Source organism: Osmia lignaria, chromosome 5 (assembly GCF_051020975.1).
Source record: "Osmia lignaria lignaria isolate PbOS001 chromosome 5, iyOsmLign1, whole genome shotgun sequence".
Classification (NCBI taxonomy): Eukaryota; Metazoa; Arthropoda; class Insecta; order Hymenoptera; family Megachilidae; genus Osmia; species Osmia lignaria.
Genome location: NC_135036.1, coordinates 5,328,020 through 5,347,327, shown reverse-complemented (window position 1 = coordinate 5,347,327; position 19,308 = coordinate 5,328,020). Strand labels below are relative to the sequence as shown.

The 19,308-nt window shown below is 33.7% G+C and overlaps 1 protein-coding gene across 1 annotated transcript in view; it reads right to left on the bottom strand.

The window, feature by feature from the left end:
- Positions 1-7,480: 7,480 nt before the first annotated feature.
- LOC117607862 (octopamine receptor beta-1R) overlaps positions 7,481-19,308 on the bottom strand; it is a 48,204-nt gene continuing 36,376 nt past the window's right edge. The window contains exons 3-4 of the mRNA XM_034332048.2: positions 15,765-15,986; positions 7,481-8,331 (exon numbers count right to left, since the gene is read on the bottom strand). Of these exons, the coding sequence (XP_034187939.1) occupies positions 8,025-8,331; positions 15,765-15,986 (529 nt within the window). The 3' untranslated portion in view covers positions 7,481-8,024. The remainder of the gene's footprint in view (positions 8,332-15,764; positions 15,987-19,308) is intronic.

Below are 19,308 nucleotides of genomic sequence, written 5' to 3'. Positions count from 1 at the left end.
TTGATGATCTTGAATTTGCCATTATTTAGAAAAAGCAGAAAAAAAACATAAGTTTTGTATTTATACAAATTTCTATGTTCGATTCTTTTATCTATCATTTTTCTGAGATTTTCCACATCGAAAAATAAAAATGGGTATCCCATATTTGTACCTTTTCCTCTACTTTTATTTCGTACCGTTCTGCCATTTTTTGGTACTTTGAACTCTATTAAACGTATGAAAACGCCTGAAGAATTCTTAATTACACCAATGGAGATAAATAAAAATTAACCACATTGATTGCTTTCAAATTTTATTATTAATGCCCTACGCGCATAGCTCGGCACATTTTCAAACGACCATTTGATATATTTATACATAACTGTGTACATGTTTCTCTTTTGTGTGTGTGTCTATGTATATATACGCATATAACATCATCTGCTGCTACAAAAAATGAAACTTTCTCACACATTCTTTCTTTCACACTTTCATCAGAAAACACGATCGCTCTAGTTTACAACTGCCAATTAACAATCTCCTAATTATTCGATCTAGTAAAATAATTGTTCTTTTCACCTCTATTGTCGTTTCAACCTTTTTTTTTACCATCTGAACGAGAATGATAACAACGATGAAGTATGGAGGTCTTATTTTAATTATCATTTAAACACTGGTATTTAGCTTCCTTTTTGTGGTAATTAGTCGTTTTAATATGTATGCTGTTTCTCGAGGAACAATGAAGGATAAAAGTCGCTACAGGGAACTTACACGTTAATGATTGTTCTGCATTCGCTAGATTCGCCAATTTCCACGTTCCGGGAAACTCGTTCTTGCATTTCCATTGTAAAAATAGAAAATTGAAAGGAAAAGTGTGATTAGGGGTGTTTTCACGTGGAAATCGGCTTACAAAATGTTTCGTTCGAGATTTCTCCCTTTCATACAGACAATAATGATTTATTTTAAATAAAAATAGGGGTTGTGGACACGAAGAAGCAATACTGATTTAGAAATATGTTAGGTTGGCAAGAAATTTCTGTCGTTTCCAAAGTTATTTTGATTTCAAAGAATAGAACTTTTTTTAAATTCAGCATAAATGACTTTGTTGGTAGATGGAAGGATTAATTAATCTTCATCCACGATTGAAATATAAAGAATTAAATTTTTAATTCTTTTTAAAAATCTAACTTCTATTTATATTTTTAATATAAATCTATGATTCCCTTTTTCTTGCCAATCTAACAGTTCTGAGCAGAAAGGTAAGCAATGAAAGAGAACTGTCCAGACTGTCCAAATTTCCCGGACAGATGACTCCGCTGGAAAACATGGACCGCATGAAAAGTGGTGAACCGAGAGTTTAGAAACTCTTGGTTAACGAATACCAGGTACCATTATGCTGCTGATTGTTATGAATCGGCCAACCAGCTTTGCTTAATCCTAGCTGCTGCAGTTTCTCCTCTCATAAATCAGCAAATTCGTGAATCTACCAGTTGTTTACATTCATGAGAGAGAGAGTCTTGCACGATATTTCTCACTGAATTTCGACCAAATGTCCTAACTACCAGATTTTCTAACTGCACTGCAGGAAATTGTAACACATCACCCTTCCCTCGAGTATTCATTCATTTTCCAACTGCTATTCATCTTTTTTTTTCATTAAAACAAATGAGGGAAACTCGAATTTTTAATAATTATAATTATAATAATATTTCATCACTTTAGGAAATTAGTTTTAAATAAAACGCACTTTTGCAGTGATAAATTTTTTAATGAAAAAAGAAGCTAAATCGCATTTATGCCAGAGAAGCAAAGGAAAAATTGTGATATTTATATAAAATATCCCATGATCCTTTAAGCTGCTTTATAAAATGAGAGGAAGCAAGGATTTCTAATCATACTAAGTGTCTCGTAATATTCGATAGAACAAAGGAACACAATTTTCTTTAACAAAAGCGAGATACCTTTTTTTTGCAACTCATAAAAGAAACTCTTCTTTGAAAACGATCGATAGGAAATTGCTTCAACTTTCTCTGAAAACTTTCACATCATGAATGAACTGCGTCCTTGCATGATGTATCGCTTCAACAAACGCAAGTGTATGCTGCTCACGAACAATATTTCGCGAAAAATTTATCGAAACATTCGTTATCCGTGGACGGATATAAATTCTGGCCGGGTAGTTAGTTTTCTCGTTCATCAAAAGCATTGTTTCGCCACTGTTTCGAGACATGCAGCTTGTTCCTTGGCAACTTTCTTCGAGTGGTCCTATAAATTTTTATTGATGAAACTTGGGTACACAGACTTGGAAAGCTTGGTGATTTATGGAAACGCGGCTTCTACTATTTTCTTTAGAGATATTTCTCAAGATTTCCGTGCGGATTTTCCTTCAGACGTCGTTTATTTGCTCGTCAAATAAAGTAGGGGAGAAAGGGCTCATCGTGGTCATTATTATAAAAATTCCAGGAAATAATATATCTTCACTTTTGTAACAAATTTTAGTGACAGAATCACTTAAAAGAAAGATACATTGAAATCAAATTTTTATAGTTGTTTCGTGTAACAAATGATCATGTAATAATAAAGTTTCTAGTACGTTTAGATAAATGTATATTGCATCATTTATATTAATAATATATTTGTATACTTTTTATTTTTCATTAAAGCAAAAATTGGATGCAATTACGCATTTCTTTTTTATTATTTACAACTTTTTAAATTACACGAGTAATTCGACTCATGAGAATCAAAGTATCTTTTTTTTTTAATAACATAAATGCCTAATATTATATAATTTGATTTACTATAAAAATTTGAACAAAAACAATTTTTTCATCCTTTTTTAACTGATTTAGAAATTAATTAATGCAATGCGTTTCTTAACCCTTGGATGACGGACCATGGAGAGATCCACAATTCTAATTTAATTCTGTATTTCATATCATTAATACCTTTTTAAATATCTATAATAATTTTGCTTAAATTGGAATTTTATATTTTATTTGTGATCAAAAGTTAAAATAAGAATATTAATAATTTGTCATGCGTAACCATGATAACTCCATTCTCTCCTAAATTGTATAACCACTAAAGATTGTCATTTTGATAGTAGTTTTAATGCATTCGTCAATTAAAAAAAAATTTTTTTTTTAAAGCTAATTTTTGTATTTGAATAATACAAAAATTGTGTATCTAATAATATTCAATATCTCTTTTTTATCTTTGTCAATAAAATCATTTGAAGCAATTGCTACGCCTGGAACGACATATAAATGTTCCACATATTTCATACTGCCCCATTTAATTGAGCGAAGGCAAAACAATTCGAGTTCCATCCCACATCTCTAAACACAGTAAAATCCCCATTATCTGGTTGATACACTACCCAAACATTCTGTTATCTGAACATTCCATTATACGAACGATTCATTCTACAACGTCGTATCCTGTCTCCTTTGAAACAGGAACGCTTAACCAAGGGTTTGATTATAATACAACATAGAATGCACGCAAATTCATGCTAAATTAACGGCATAGTCATCCGAATAGGGTCGTAATGTCACGCATTTAGAAGCACCAATTGCGTTAAACAGAGAGACCATGATGCAATTAGGGTCATTGGAATAAGTCAATGTTGTGATTCCATTATTGATAGGAATGCTATTATTATTGAAATGGAATTTTAATAGAAATTAGAGATAGAATATTTCCACAAATATAATAACTATGAATAGATGAAAGATTAGGATTTTCGAAGGTTGTTTATCTACTTTGGGTTGTATGGGTTATTCCTAGTCCATGGTATAATATTAGGAATAGAAATTTTGCAAAAATTGTAATTTCTGAGAATAGATAGAATATATTACAATTGCTGAGAAAATCAAAATAGTAAAATAGTAAAATAGTAAAATAGTAAAATAGTAAAATAGTAAAATAGTAAAATAGTAAAATAGTAAAATAGTAAAATAGTAAAATAGTAAAATAGTAAAATAGTAAAATAGTAAAATAGTAAAATAGTAAAATAGTAAAATAGTAAAATAGTAAAATAGTAAAATAGTAAAATAGTAAAATAATAAAATAATAAAATAGTAAAATAGTAAAATAGTAAAATAACAAAATAGTAAGGTAGAAAAATAGTAAGACAGCAAAATATTAAGATAGTAAAATAGTAAAATTCCAAAAAGCATAAAATTTGATCTAATTTTTCCCAAGAGATTGAAACAAGATGAACAAACAGCAAAATTACTCTTCCATAACAGAATTTCTCTTATAATTTAATGTCGCATCTGTCTACAGGCACCTTGGTACGACGGAATAAGCTCGAGGCTGTCCAAACAGCACCATCGGAAGCTTGTTTATCGAGCATTTGATTTTTCCAGCAGAAAGCCACGCGTGTTCAGCTTTCCATCCCTCGTTCAAATACACGATTGTACTTGCAGTCTCGAGGTAATCCGTGCTCCTTTCCCGACTGCACCGTTTATCCTTTAATTCCTCGTGTCAACATCAAACCCAAGCCCCTGGCACTTTCACATTCGAGGTAATTTTCATGCTTCAACTCGTCCGACCACAACCTTGTCCATGCTCGTTTTACAACGTTCGGACTCGTGTTCTGGCACATCCCTCTTTTCTCTTTGGCTTTGATATAAAGTCGGTGAACATATTCAAAGGGTTGATCCCTTTCTCATCTACGAATTACCAACGACACGAATTTTCTTCGATACCATGTTGTTTATTCCATCATAATTTTGAAATAATCAACATCGAAAGATGAAATTTTAATCAATAATTCGAGGATTTAATTATCTAAATAACGTTAATGAAAAATCAGTGCTTCTATTAGGGGAAATTAGATTAATCGTTTGCTAGAGGGTAGCAGCTTTATTTACTGACTTGATAGAACGCCAGGGTAAAAATAGAAGACAACCACAGCAACCTTTAAATAGGTCGACCGTGTTGAAAATTTTCTCCTTTCAGGACGCTCCTTCGGGCATTAAACTCCTCTTTTAATAACGTGTTACCTGACCAAGCAACGTCGATGATAAGTACACGTGTAGCTCGCCTTTTTGGACGATAAACTCCCCTCAACACGTGTGTCGCGAACATTTAAGTGTCCTTCACTGGGATTTTCACACTGAGCCTCGTCGAAAGTGGCCAATCGATTCGTCGAATTGCAGTTCAGTTCCTTATTGATTTATCAGGGTGGTGAAAAAAAATGAGATTGATATCGTTTAAGGTGGAACGAATGATTTGATGTTTTTATTAATAAAGATAATTATAAGTGATATGTTCAAAAGCGGGGATGAGGTTGTGATAGAATATTTGTTGGACAGAAATAAATTCCTTCTTTCTATCCAGAAAAATAGTTGCATCACAACTTTTCCCGCACTCATTGTGTTTAAAAGTAACTTCGTTCCTGTCCACAACACCTTCGAGAATCGCATAAGATAAAAAATAAAAAATGCTTTGAAAGAAACACCATTACAGCTCTTACCACTGAATATCAACAGTATAAATTACGTAACAGTCTTTTTCTTTTTAACAAAGCATCTACTAACATACACATATTCATTCAAAGATTCTTTATTCAATCGAATCAAACTTCATTGAAAGGGTATAGCAGGATAAGATGGTCAAAAGTGCCCTTGAGCCGAATTTGCTTCGCACTGCACCATTCGATAGCATATCCCAAAAAACCATGGTACACCAAGTTTCAACCCTGTACCTCAACCGGGAGGGTAGTTACAGGGTAAGAAAGAAAAAGTAGTTTTTGCCATATTTTCCCTATTTAATGGCATTCAAAAAATCTGAAAAAATTCTAGAATATTCTAGCCATGTTTCTTTATGATTGTGAATTTTCTCAGATTTTTCGGTTGCAAATCCTAGGCGTGAAAAATCAAAAACGCAAAAAAAAGTCGAAAAATAGAGATTTCGGGTAGAAGCTTTCGAGACACTAGATTTTTACTTTTACAGTAGTTAGATATTAGCATGACTGGTGTCCTCAATTTTTTTCAGATTTTTCATTCTGGTGCGTCAAACCGAAAAAAATCAAAAACCGATATTTTCGACATATTTAGTGCGATAACATGAGAAATACATTCAATTTCTACATTTCCTTTACACACTTAGTGCATTATGTGATTTCGAACATTTTTGCACTGGATGCAGTAAAATCTGAATGGAGAGAGTGAAGTTATTATAAATAATTGAAAATTACGCACCTTATCCTCTAAAATATTAGAAAGTTTTTCAACGTCGCTGATGGATAAGTCGGTAAGGTGTCCGACTATGGAACCGCTGGAAACTTTTTTGTCACGAGTTCGCGCCCCATGAATGTACAATTCTATTTTTTGTCATAAAACAATTTTTTTTTAAATTATTAATCACATAAGAATACACAATAATCATTTAATAACGTATGAAAATAATTTTGAAATATTTTATTATTAAGTATACATAAAAATAAGTGGTGCACTACCGATTTTCTGATTTCGTACTGTTCTAATTACGGATAGCTCCCAATATTTTGTTAATTGAAAAGCTGTGTTGTTGTTGGTTTATGATGGATATTGAAAGCAATACAGATATGTATATTTTACCTTAATTGTACATATAGCCAAAGAGTCGGTTGTGTACCACTGATTTTTATGTATACTTAATAATAAAATATTTCAAAATTATTTTCATACGTTATTAAATGATTATTGTGTATTCTTATGTGATTAATAATTTAAAAAAAAATTGTTTTATGACAAAAAATAGAATTGTACATTCATGGGGCGCGAACTCGTGACAAAAAAGTTTCCAGCGGTTCCATAGTCGGACACCTTACCAACTTACCCATCGGCGACGTTGAAAAACTTTCTAATATTTTAGAGGATAAGGTGCGTAATTTTCAATTATTTATAATAACTTCACTCTCTCCATTCAGATTTTACTGCATCCAGTGCAAAAATGTTCGAAATCACATAATGCACTAAGTGTGTAAAGGAAATGTAGAAATTGAAAGTATTTCTCACGTTATCGCAGGAAATATGTCGAAAATATCGGTTTTTGATTTTTTTCGGTTTGACGCACCAGAATGAAAAATCTGAAAAAAATTGAGGACACCAGTCATGCTAATATCTAACTACTGTAAAAGTAAAAATCTAGTGTCTCGAAAGCTTCTACTCGAAATCTCTATTTTTCGACTTTTTTTTGCGTTTTTGATTTTTCACGCCTAGCATTTGCAACCGAAAAATCTGAGAAAATTCACAATCATAAAGAAACATGGCTAGAATATTCTAGAATTTTTTCAGATTTTTTGAATGCCATTAAATAGGGAAAATATGGCAAAAACTACTTTTTCTTTCTTACTCTGTAACTACCCTCCCGGTTGAGGTACAGGGTTGAAACTTGGTGTACCATGGTTTTTTGGGATATGCTATCGAATGGTGCATTGCGAAGCAAATTCGGCTCAAGGGCACTTTTGACCATCTTATCCTGCTATACCCTTTCTAGGTGTATTTAATACTTTGATGGTCGCTTTGAGGTAATGTGTACAATTATTGACCCCTAAAAGAGTAAGAAATATAATATAACGCGTTTCTTGGCCCTTGGACGGCGGACCATAAAGAGAGTCCTCTGACGGCGCAGCGGACCATGAAGAGAGCCATAATTTTAATTTAATTTTGTGTTTCATGTTCTGAATTTCACACTGTTCCTTTAAAAATTATTCTTCTAGTAAATGAAACCCTTCGGTTTAAAAATTTATGCGTTTAACTTTAATTAAATAATAAAATATAATTATAATTTCGTGATCCAAATATTATTTATTTCGAATAGAATTATAATTTATTATGAAAGAAACACATTACATGTACTTTTTTAGAAAAAGGGTCAATAATTGTATACTTTACTCTATGACTACTTTTTTTAAAAATTAAACAAAAATGATGCAACGAAAGGTTAATTACCAATCCAGTATAATTACAGTTCGTTCTGAGGTGACAAATGTGTTAATTTTCGATACACCCAGTATAATTTATCGAGGAAGATATCCTTTAAAGGATTCAGATGCACGCCTCGATATGTACGTTGGTCATCTCGCTGGTTCTCAACTGATTATTCACGTGCAATTCCGAGGATGCATTGCTGTGCACCAGGTCCTGTTTCCTGTGCACCTGTCGAAGATCCCTGACCGGCCCGATGGCCACGCAACAGCTCTCCAGGGTCTTCCTGAAGGCAGCACGAAAGTCTCGGTTGAAATAGGCGTAGATCAGTGGGTTGAGGGCGCTGTTGAAGTAACCCACCCAGAACACCACCGCGACCACCGCATCACTGCTCTCGCAGGTGTCGCAGAGAGATGTGATGATGTACCTGTCGAAGGGAAATGAAGATTTATAGCCATTTGGGTATACGAAGTTTTGAAATGAAATTTTTGTTGAGAAACTGGGTTACTTAACCCTTTCGTGCAGTGGCGCGATCATACAGCTTTCAGGGGTAAAATATTTTAATTATAAAATAGAGTAAAAATTATTTATTATAGTATTTTCCTAAAAATTTTTTATAGAATGCTCGTGTTTCTCTAATTTCCCAGTGAAAAGGGAAATAGATTTTAAAGGAAAAATACTTTTTAATTGAATTAACCCTTTCGTACATCGATTATATTGCTTTTAGAGGCAAAATATTTTCATTATAAAATAGAGTAAAAATTATTTATTATAGTATTTTCCTAAAAATTTTTTATAGAATGCTCGTGTTTCTCTAATTTCCCAGTGAAAAGGGAAATAGATTTTAAAGGAAAAATACTTTTTAATTGAATTAACCCTTTCGTACATCGATTATACTGCTTTTAGAGGCAAAATATTTTAATTATAAAATAGAGTAAAAATTATTATTGTAATATTTTTCTAAAAATTGTTTATGGGATGCCTGTTTCTTTAATTTCCAAGTGAAGGTGGATATGGATTGTAAAGGAAAAATATTTTTTAATTGAATTAAATCTACAGTGATTCAAAGGATTCAAAGCAAAGAGTTGACGAACTTTTAAGGACGCGTTCTGAATAGCAGCCTTTGAACCCCTATATTGGCCCGATTTAGAGGCAACGTAACAGCTGTCGGAGGATATGCTATAGTGATTCAGGGAAAAGTGTATCGATAGCAAGTTGGAACGACTTCCTGCTCTGAGCTATTTAATCTCCATTCATGGAACAGCGTGGTGTGGTTTCGTGCTCGATCGCGATTCATCCACATCGAAATTGTTTCCATTGTTGCTGCTAGAATAGATTTATTGGCTTCTTTCGCACGAGTGCCGATCAAACTTCCATGCTTCAAGTATCGTCAGAATTTTCCTGTTTTTTTTCCCCATGCCGAGGAACGCGAAAAATGTTTCCTCTCCGTTTCCAATAAAGCTGTGAATACGTTTCCCTCGAGAATTCTTCCTCGGCTATCATTATTCGATATAATAAAATTTTCAAGTGAAACGATAGATGTTTAATTACAAATTTTAAGGAGAAGATATAGTCAGATCGATACTGTTCACAATTTAGATCCGGAGTGATATTCTCCGCAGACGATTTCAATAGACATTCAACCGGGTCTTTTGTGCGTCGGGCTTCTTTTAAGCAACGGAAGAAAAAGGTTTGCTCATTAAACGACTTCTCCGTGACACCCAATGAGGCTCTGGCAGAGTGCTTTCAAGAACTTTTCCAATCCCTCAGAATCGGATACTCGTCCCCCTTTCTGTCGATTGTTACCCGAACAGTTCACGTTTCAGATAACAGGATAGATTTTTATTTGTTCTCAAATAAAATTGAGCTTTAATCGTAACATTAGCCAGCGATTCAAACTCGCACATTTTGCCTAGTTGAAATTACTCCATTCCCGTTCATGATCGAATTTAATCGCAGTGAAATTCCAGAATAGCTAATTTCATTCCTGCCTATTCGATTAATTGAAATTATGTTATACAGAAATAGTTTAATTAGATAATTAAATTGGACGTTTTAATTTTAGTTTCCGGAGAATTAAGCTTCTTCGATTATTATTAACCAAGATCACCGAACTGAAACGACGGACCATGGAGAGAGCCCATATTTAGTTTAATATTGTATTTCATATTATTTTCATTTTCTAAATTTTTCACTTCCTGTTGAAGATAATCATATTTCCAAAAAATAATCCTAATCTAACCTAATATAATTTTCAAAAGATAATTTTGATTCTATTTTTTTAGCCCTTCTTCATTAACCTTCGATCAGCGGACCATGGAGAGAGACGCAATTTTAATTTAATTTTGTATTTCGTATTATTTTAATTTTCTGATTCCTTTAAAAATTATATATTTAACTTTAGAATTTGTTTTGTAAGTTTGGGTCTCAATTGACCCAGAGTCCACTGTTCGAGAGTTAAACTACCTCCTAGAACAAAATAAAATTTCACATCATAAAAATGATCATTTTTACGATGTAAAATAAAAGGAAGAAACAATGCGATCGAGCTTTAAATTGCTGGGGAGCTGAATAAGGGTAGCGGAAGACCGGAAATCCGACGTCGTTTGGTCGATTCGTCGAAAAAGGAAGAGAGTGAGAGGGTGGACGAGTTAATAAAGCGAAATGTACACGGTCTGACACCTCGGTGAGCGTAGAATCGTAGCATTTTCCTGTCGACCCCATTTTCCAAGGAAAGGAACGTTCTTTGAGCGTCCTCCTCCCTTTCTTCAACTTCTGTCCTGCACCCCTCGTTTCAAGAAATAATTCTCTCCGGAGCCTTTGTTTCCAAAGCTCGACAGAGTGGACGAGTTTCTCCTCTGAAACTGAAATCGAAAACGTCCGTTCGTTTGCTCATTTAGACGTTTCCACCAGGCTGGAAGAGTTTTTCGACTATCTTCAGCTTAATTGTCGATCTTTGATAGGTTCAATTTATGTAGAACAGATGATTGATTCAAATTTTCAATCTCTAAATTTTTGGAACATTTAATTGCTATTCATTCTATTTTTTCAATTTTTAAGAATTTATCAACCTAATATATTATTATTACTAAACCATAGTTTCATAAAAAGAATGAAATTAAATATGCTAATTACTTTAAAAAATATTATACAGAATACTTTGATTAGATAACTGAATTGGACATTTCAATTCTAATTTCTAGAGAAATTAGTCTCTTCAATTATTAACTGAGATCTCCAAACTAAAACGACGGCGGACCGTCGAGAGAGCCCCGATTTGAATTTAACCCTTTCAACTCGATTTCTTTTCGATATATTTATTTTAAGCCAGATTAAATAAATTAATGTACAACGGTAAAATTTAACGTTTTTTTATTTAAAAAAAATATTATGAATATTATATGAAAATTTATCATCTCATCTCCAGCATGATATACGAGTTCAAAGGGTTAATTTTGTATTTCGACTGACCCAAATTTTATACAAGGCTTTGTTCTTTAGACTCCTATTTATTATTGCTTTACATTACTAAAATAAAGATCTAGTGGTTGTTCAAATAGACAGTTTTTCAATATTAAGAATTTTTCATTTTTTATTACAATATAAAAATGTTCAAAATTATTTCATTTAAAAAATAGATATCGCTTATTGTATGCCATTGAATTACGACGATGTCACAAAGGTAAACTGTGTACCAGTTACACAGTCCGTTACCTCGTTGTTGGTTATCGATGGAATTAACCTCGTGACCCCGTCGAGCTTGTGGATTCTAAGATGACCCCTTACAAATCCACCAATGACCGTGTCGCAGCGGGTTGCAGCCAATCGTAATCGATACACCAGATTTTCCCTGTACACGTATTCCAGCTAGATGGAAATGGAAATTCTAGTAACAACCGCGGTGCAACGTTGTTCCGACGTGTCCCGTGGTTTGCTAACTGCAAATTTTCGTGACGGTGTTCATGACAAGCAATAGTAAATTCAGAACGCGCGGTACAGTTCGTTCCATGAATATAGAATCGACTTAATCGTTGACTTTCACATGTGCTGACTAAATATCTTGATGTATGCTGTTCGTACACCATGATGATTCTTCATCCTCGAAAATTGTTGATGTTCCTAATGAAATATTGTTCGTTGCAATCTATCACCAGTAATTTTATAATAAGAATATCGATGAGAATTTTATACAGTATTTTTCGTCAAATTCTAAGCTTTAAATTGATGTACCATGACCGGTATTTTTAAATACTTTTCTGTCATGAAATTACAATAGAATTTAATAGTGTCAAAATTGGTTATTTGAATAATACTTAGGTGCATTGTTTGTTGCAATCTACAACCAGCCATTTTGTAATAAGAATATCGATGAGAGCTTCAGGTATTATCTTTCGTCAAGTTTTAAACTTTAAATGGATGTAATATAAACGCTATTTTGTAGTACTTTTCTCTCATGAAATTATAATGTTTGTTGCAATCTATAACCAGCCATTTTATAGTAGGAATATCGACGAGGGCTTTATGTAATATTTTTCGTCAGGTCCTAAGCTTTAAATTAATGCAGCATAAGCGCTACTTTGCAGTACTTTTCTGTCATAAAATTATAACAGAATTTAATACTGTAAAAATTGGCTATTTGAATAATACTTGGATGCATTAATTGTTGCAATTAATAACCAGCCATTCTGTAGTAAAAATATCAATGTTGGCTTTATGCAGTATTTTTTGTCAGGTCTTAAGCTTTAAATTGATACAACATAAGTACCATTTTGCAGTAATTTTCTGTCATGAAATTATAACAGAATTTAATACTGTAAAAATTGGCTATTTGAATAATACTTGGATGCATTAATTGCTGCAATTAATAACCAGCCATTCTGTAGTAAAAATATCGGTGCTGGCTTTATGCAGTCTTTTTTGTCAGGTTTTAAGCTTTAAATTGATACAACATAAGTACCATTTTGCAGTAATTTTCTGTCATGAAATTATAACAGAATTTAATACTGTAAAAATTGGCTATTTGAATAATACTTGGATGCATTAATTGCTGCAATTAATAACCAGCCATTCTGTAGTAAAAATATCGGTGCTGGCTTTATGCAGTCTTTTTTGTCAGGTTTTAAGCTTTAAATTGATACAACATAAGTACCATTTTGCAGTAATTTTCTGTCATGAAATTATAACAGAATTTAATACTGTAAAAATTGGCTATTTGAATAATACTTGGATGCATTAATTGTTGCAATTAATAACCAGCCATTCTGTAGTAAAAATATCGATGCTGGCTTTATGCAGTCTTTTTTGTCAGGTTTTAAGCTTTAAATTGATATAACATAAGTACCATTTTGCAGTAATTTTCTGTCATGAAATTATAACAGAATTTAATAGTTTCAATGCATGTCGATGCATTGTTCGTTGCAATCTACCATCAGCCATTTTGTAGCAAGAATATCGATAAGGGTTTTATGTAGCTTTTTTTCCAATGCTTTAAGCTTTAAATTGATGTAGCATAAACGCTATTCCGCAGTAATTTTCTGTCATGAAATCGTGACAGACTTTATGCCAGAATCATCCAATCTGATACGGCAACTACGAACGCTTAACGCTCGAGACGATAGGAGAACGGGATGCAACAGCATTTCACGGATAAATTTCGCAGTTTCGAGGTAACGAGCATCGTGACCAATCGCGTGTAGCGAAACGATGCAGCTGCAATCTGGCTGCAGCTGGGATATTTCGAAACAAGTCTCGCGCACAAATGTATCCGTGTTTGGAGCCCTGTGCAAGCAACCGGAGATCGCGGCGATGCTCTTCCTTTTTCCACCGGATGATATCGATCCGGTTCCCCACACCGTTTCCTCCCCCCATTCCTCCTCGAATTACCAAGCACTTAAGAATTTCGGGATGCACCGCAATATCGAAGATGCTCGAAGCTGGCCCATCGAAATTCCACTGAAGTATAAGAAGGACCTACTTTTTACCCTCGACTTTCCTCCACTTTTCCTTTTTTTCCATCGACCGTCCTCTAAACGTTGGAATCTCGAGGGTGGATGATGAGATGGATACGTTTGCTAAGAGGGAAGTTCTATGGGATTGCGCTCGTGAAAATGTCTGTAAGGGAAAACACTGGAAGAGTTTGAATTGATGCATCTTCTCGCAGAAATGGTCGTGTTCCTTCACTCGAATAAATTATTCGCTTAACTTTATTGCGCTATGCTTTCAAAGATTTCACTTTTTAATTTTATATTTCTCTGAATAAATTGTTTAAAAATTTGAAAGAACGTTGCATGAAAAATAAAATGAATGGAAAAGTTAAACGAAGAAAATTGCTGGGTTAATTAGTTAACAGAGGTGAATTCGTTTAAAAATAATGTTACAACGAATTTATATCGATAAATAACAAATTTCATTGATTAAATATTATTTAAACGGCGGACCATCGTTGGCGCAAAGTGTATTGACGCGAAATCAAAGGGGTTGGAACGAAAATTTACCGTGGCTCGTGCATCGCATCGTTTGCACCGATCTATAAATAAACTTCTGAAAGCGAGCGTTTATCGTTGGAATTTATTAAAGCTTGAAAATTCCATCGATGATGCGTATTTTTCGATGATTTTATAAGCCATTATTTATCCCGATATCGCGAAACATTGAAATTACTCCTGAAATACACGAAATGTTTCTTCAGAAACGAGGGGGCTAATGTGGTAGTTGACCCGCAATGAAAATCTGTTTCCTAACGAATGCGTGTAATTATTATACCATTGGCGAACAGAAATTTTTAATTAAATTTAATCTTGTTACCAGAATATCGAAACCGCAAAGTTGGAATAACGTTATTTTCATTTGCGCGAAATTTTTTCGCAGTTTTCTGTTTACGATCCTTCGATATCACGAAACGTTTCCGGGGTTTTACGAGAAAACTAGCAGAAAAGTTTTCGCATAAGTATCATCGGCTTTCCTCGTTACGATACACGATCGCAGTTCTGGTTAATATGATGAAAGTAGTTTCGAAGAGTACTTTTAGAACGCGTGGACGCTTAACGCTCCTTTCTCCTCATTTAGTACATTCCAACGAGTTTCCTAATTACCGGAGTGTCGGCTTAACTTGGATTGCGTTTCCTTTAGAGACGTGGGAGAACTTGAAAATGTCGGGTCGGGTCGGGTTGGGTCGAGGAATTTTTTGGGGATATTCAAAAGTGTCCAAAAATTCGAAACCAGGGTGGTATTTAATAAAATTAGTGTTGTAATGTCATTTGGATTCTCTCAATTTTCGGGTATTCGATTCGACCCGGTTCGATCTGACTTGATCCGATTCGATCCGATTCGATCCGATTCGATCCGATTCGATCCGACTCGATCCGACTCGACTCGATTCGATTCGATCCGACCTGACCCGATGTCTTCTTTTATCGTCCCGATATTTTCAGGCACCCAACTCGACCCGACCCGATCATCGGGTTCCCACCCACTTCTAAGTTTCTTATACCTTGTTAAACCGATGAGAAATACCGTAAAATGAACGAAATTAAAAACGAGGTTAATTATAGAAATTTCGCTTTTTAACCTTCGAACCCTGGAAAATTGATTAACCTCTCCGATAAATTTGATCACAAAGCTGTTACTTTATTAAACAGTGGATTATAGATTGAATTTTTGGCTGCAAAATTTAATAACATGCTGGCTAGATTGAAGCGTAGATTGAAATATCGCATAAAATTCAATTTACCGAAAGTGATGTGTTCACAAAGCGATGATTACCAAGAGCAATTACACATCGTTATATCGATATAAAATTGACGTTCAGTTGAAGAATATGAAAAAGTGTTTTTTAAATAGAAGGTACGAAATGAAATTTACCAAAGAAAGAAAGGAAGCCAACAAGCGAGAAACGCTGACATGATGATTCCAAGTGTCCTGGCAGCCTTTCGTTCTCTCCTCATTTTACTGCTGCTAGTGATCGGTGGATCCTCTGGTTGTGGATCTGGCGATGATTGATCCACTGTCGGAAGTGTGGTCAGACCAGCGGAAATGCCATTGATCTGCAGATGCTTGTTCAAAAGCGCAGCCGCAACTTTGCTCCTGCGAACAAACGTTCCATTTATGCACCTCTGTTTATTTAACAACTTCAAAAGCAATTTATTTTTTCTGTCACAGTCAGAAACGAGCAGGTACATTATAATAAGTATCATTAAAAATAATTCATGTTGCATTTTTAAATTTCATTTGTCGCTGGATTATTCAACTCGCAATTAATTATCATTAGTAAAGTATTAATAATACTTTGAATATTCTTTATTCTTTTGCTTGGAAATCGTTTAATTAAATTAAATCCGTGAATTAGGTCATTTGCCTCGACCGTAATTACTTGCAAAACATTGCATTAAATTTTAATAAATCCAATTATTATAGGGACTTTCTCATCAATTCGATTAAAATATATTTTTTTATCCTTTAATGATTGACTTGGATACTGAATTAAATCCGAATTGTGGCTCTCTCCATGGTCCGCCGTCCAAAGATTAAGAAACGTATTATATTATATTTCTTACTTTCTTTGGAAAAGGGTTAATTATCTTATTAGTGACTATGGTATGAACTATTTTGAGACAAAAAAAACATACAAAAATTTTACAAATCGATTCATAATTTTTACAACCATCCATTAAAATCGCGTGTCGAGAAAACCGTTTAAAATTTTGTTTTACATTTTCATATCTGTTTTATTAAAATTAGGTACTAATTACAGTGATTTCCTTTAATTAGTTATTCCAACACCGTATAGGACTTTGTATAACTTAAGAAGCTAATTCCTTGCCTCTTGATGAGAAAGTCTCCTCAGATTCTCTTCGTTTATTAAAGTATGATTACTTTCAAACTTCGGTTGTTAATAATTTCTAGTAAAGAATCTTAAACGAAATTACAACGACAAATATGCGCATATTTTCTATGTGAGGTTGGTATTCCCTGTGTGTAGTATTTTCCAAATAGCGCACGTATTCGAAGTTCCAGGGAATAATAGAGATTGTTATACTCGATGCAAAGCCCGTCGGGCTATAGACGGTCTATTGTCACTGGAACCCTTTGTCTCCCTCTCTCCAAAGCTCTTCTACTCCACCATGACTCTTCGCTCTTGGAGTTGTTTCAAAAGTTGAATTAAAATAACGTTTTCTCGAGGCATTGGAAAGTCTGAGGGGGCGTCAACGACCCCCGCGTTATTCGATACTTTAAATTGCAAAATGAAAGGATCGTGCTTTGAATAATTGCAATTATCGGCGTGCTGAAAATAGAAAATTGTTATTCCCGTTCGCAGAAGTTGACGTTAATTAATGAAACCTTAAACGGGTCTTCAACAGATTCTGTCACTCAAATAAACTCTTCCCTGTTAAATTGAATTATACCGAATGCAGATTGCTTTGTTAACTGCACTAATTATAGTTCCTTCTGTTACATTCAACGCGAGCTAAATCGCAAGTTAGCAGTAACAGAAGCTTCTTAACAACATCTGCAAACATTTCCTTTCTTAGTTAAGGAAAACTGAACTGCTGTTCGAGTTCTGAAACTTCGCCCAGCTGTAAAAGCAAGAAACCGTATTTAAAACAGTCGTAAAAACAAGATATGAAATTGTAATTTTGGATAGATTAAAATTAATTAAAAAAGAGATTATTCTTTCCAAGGAAATTGAGGGAAGATAAAATGAGAGACAAGCATTTATCTTTGAACGTAATGTTTCCTCTCTTTTCAAACACTTAATTTATTTAAAACATGTTATTTAAGATCCACAAACAACGAAGTAAATAATTAGGGTTGAATATAAAAGGATGCTCTAAAAACAGTCGAAATTTTTTTGAAAATAGATGAGTTTATCTTCCATTTTATCTTCTATCGATTTAACTAAAGAGACCACTTCTTACTCGAAGGAAATTAACCTTTTTAAATTTTATAAGAAATTTAATGGATGAAATTCAATTCAATAGGGTTTGGAAATTAAATTCATGAAACTCTTCACTATACCTACACGCATAATAGTTAAATAAAACTTATAATTGTGGATGGAAAAGTATTCAAAAAATCTACTATTTTCACCTCCAATATTTCTGAATTATATATGTAATTATTTTAAAGAGCAATTCCTGTATTATTTTCTCTGGAAACTTGAATTTCAGTGATGTAGTCGACCATAAGTCAGACGTTCGCTCAGGATCAGTAGTAATATCAATACATAGTCAGACGTTGACTCAATGAAAGATTAATCAGATTTATTTTATTCTAACTAATTTTATTATAAATTTAGGAACTTATTACTACAAATTAATAATCTAGATTTGATTTATTCTCAATACAATTTTTGATCAAGAGGCACAATTTCAGTTTTCTAATAATTTTTTATCTTTCACTTTGCGAACATTGCTCATAAAAGTCAGTTAATCTGAATACTTGTCAAGGAAACGACCGAAGTTTTCCGCCCTTTGATCGACCATCAACTTTTTGCTGTTGACAAAAAAGGAAAGGAAAGTATCTAGCTACAGTGTGTCAGGAAGAAGAGAAACAGCAGATGCGAAAGCAATCGAGGCAAACTTTTATTAGCTTCTTGGAAAATTACTTCTACATCCCGATCGGGAACTTTGGACTTTGATCTGAATCTCCTCTCAATTTCCTGCTGATGAGGATTCTTTCGTTCAAAGCTGAGAAAAGCCTCGCGCCTTTCTTGAAGGATCTGGAAGAAAAAAAACTTTCAACCAGGGAATCGAATTAACTCACAATTTCACCGTTCCTGCATCGAACAGGAAACGAAGATACTTGCCCTCGTTTCACTTTCTTGGATCCATTTAACCGGCAATCGACCGTGAATTTCATAGTATCGGGACCGATTTGATAGCGCGCTTCGAAAATCGAGAAAATCAAAAACCGACGTTAAACTTTACGTTTACGATCTTTCCTTTGCTTCGGAAGAAGTTGCTGGAAGATATTGCATTTAATTCAAAATTATTTGCTTTAAGATGAAATGAGATATAAAAATTTGTTATATAAAAAGACAAGGTTAATAAATTTAATAAATTACAAAACAGGCGAAGACAATTTAACGCTCGGATGGCGGACCATGGAGAGAGCCACAATTTTAATTTAATTCTGTACCTCGTATTATTTTAATTTATTAAATTTTACATTATTCCCTTAAAAATTATTCTTCCAATGTATGAAACTCCTCCGTTTAAAAATTATACCCTTTACTTCAAGTTAATATAACATCGATAAAAAAAAAGATTGCTTCTATTAAAACTGTCTCAACAACGATGACACTCTTGTTTCCTGGGTCCATTATTTGTTCAGCACCCTGTGCACTCCCACTTTTTGTCCCCATGTTTTTCGCTTCTCGTAATCCTCTAACGATGAGCCTTCGAAT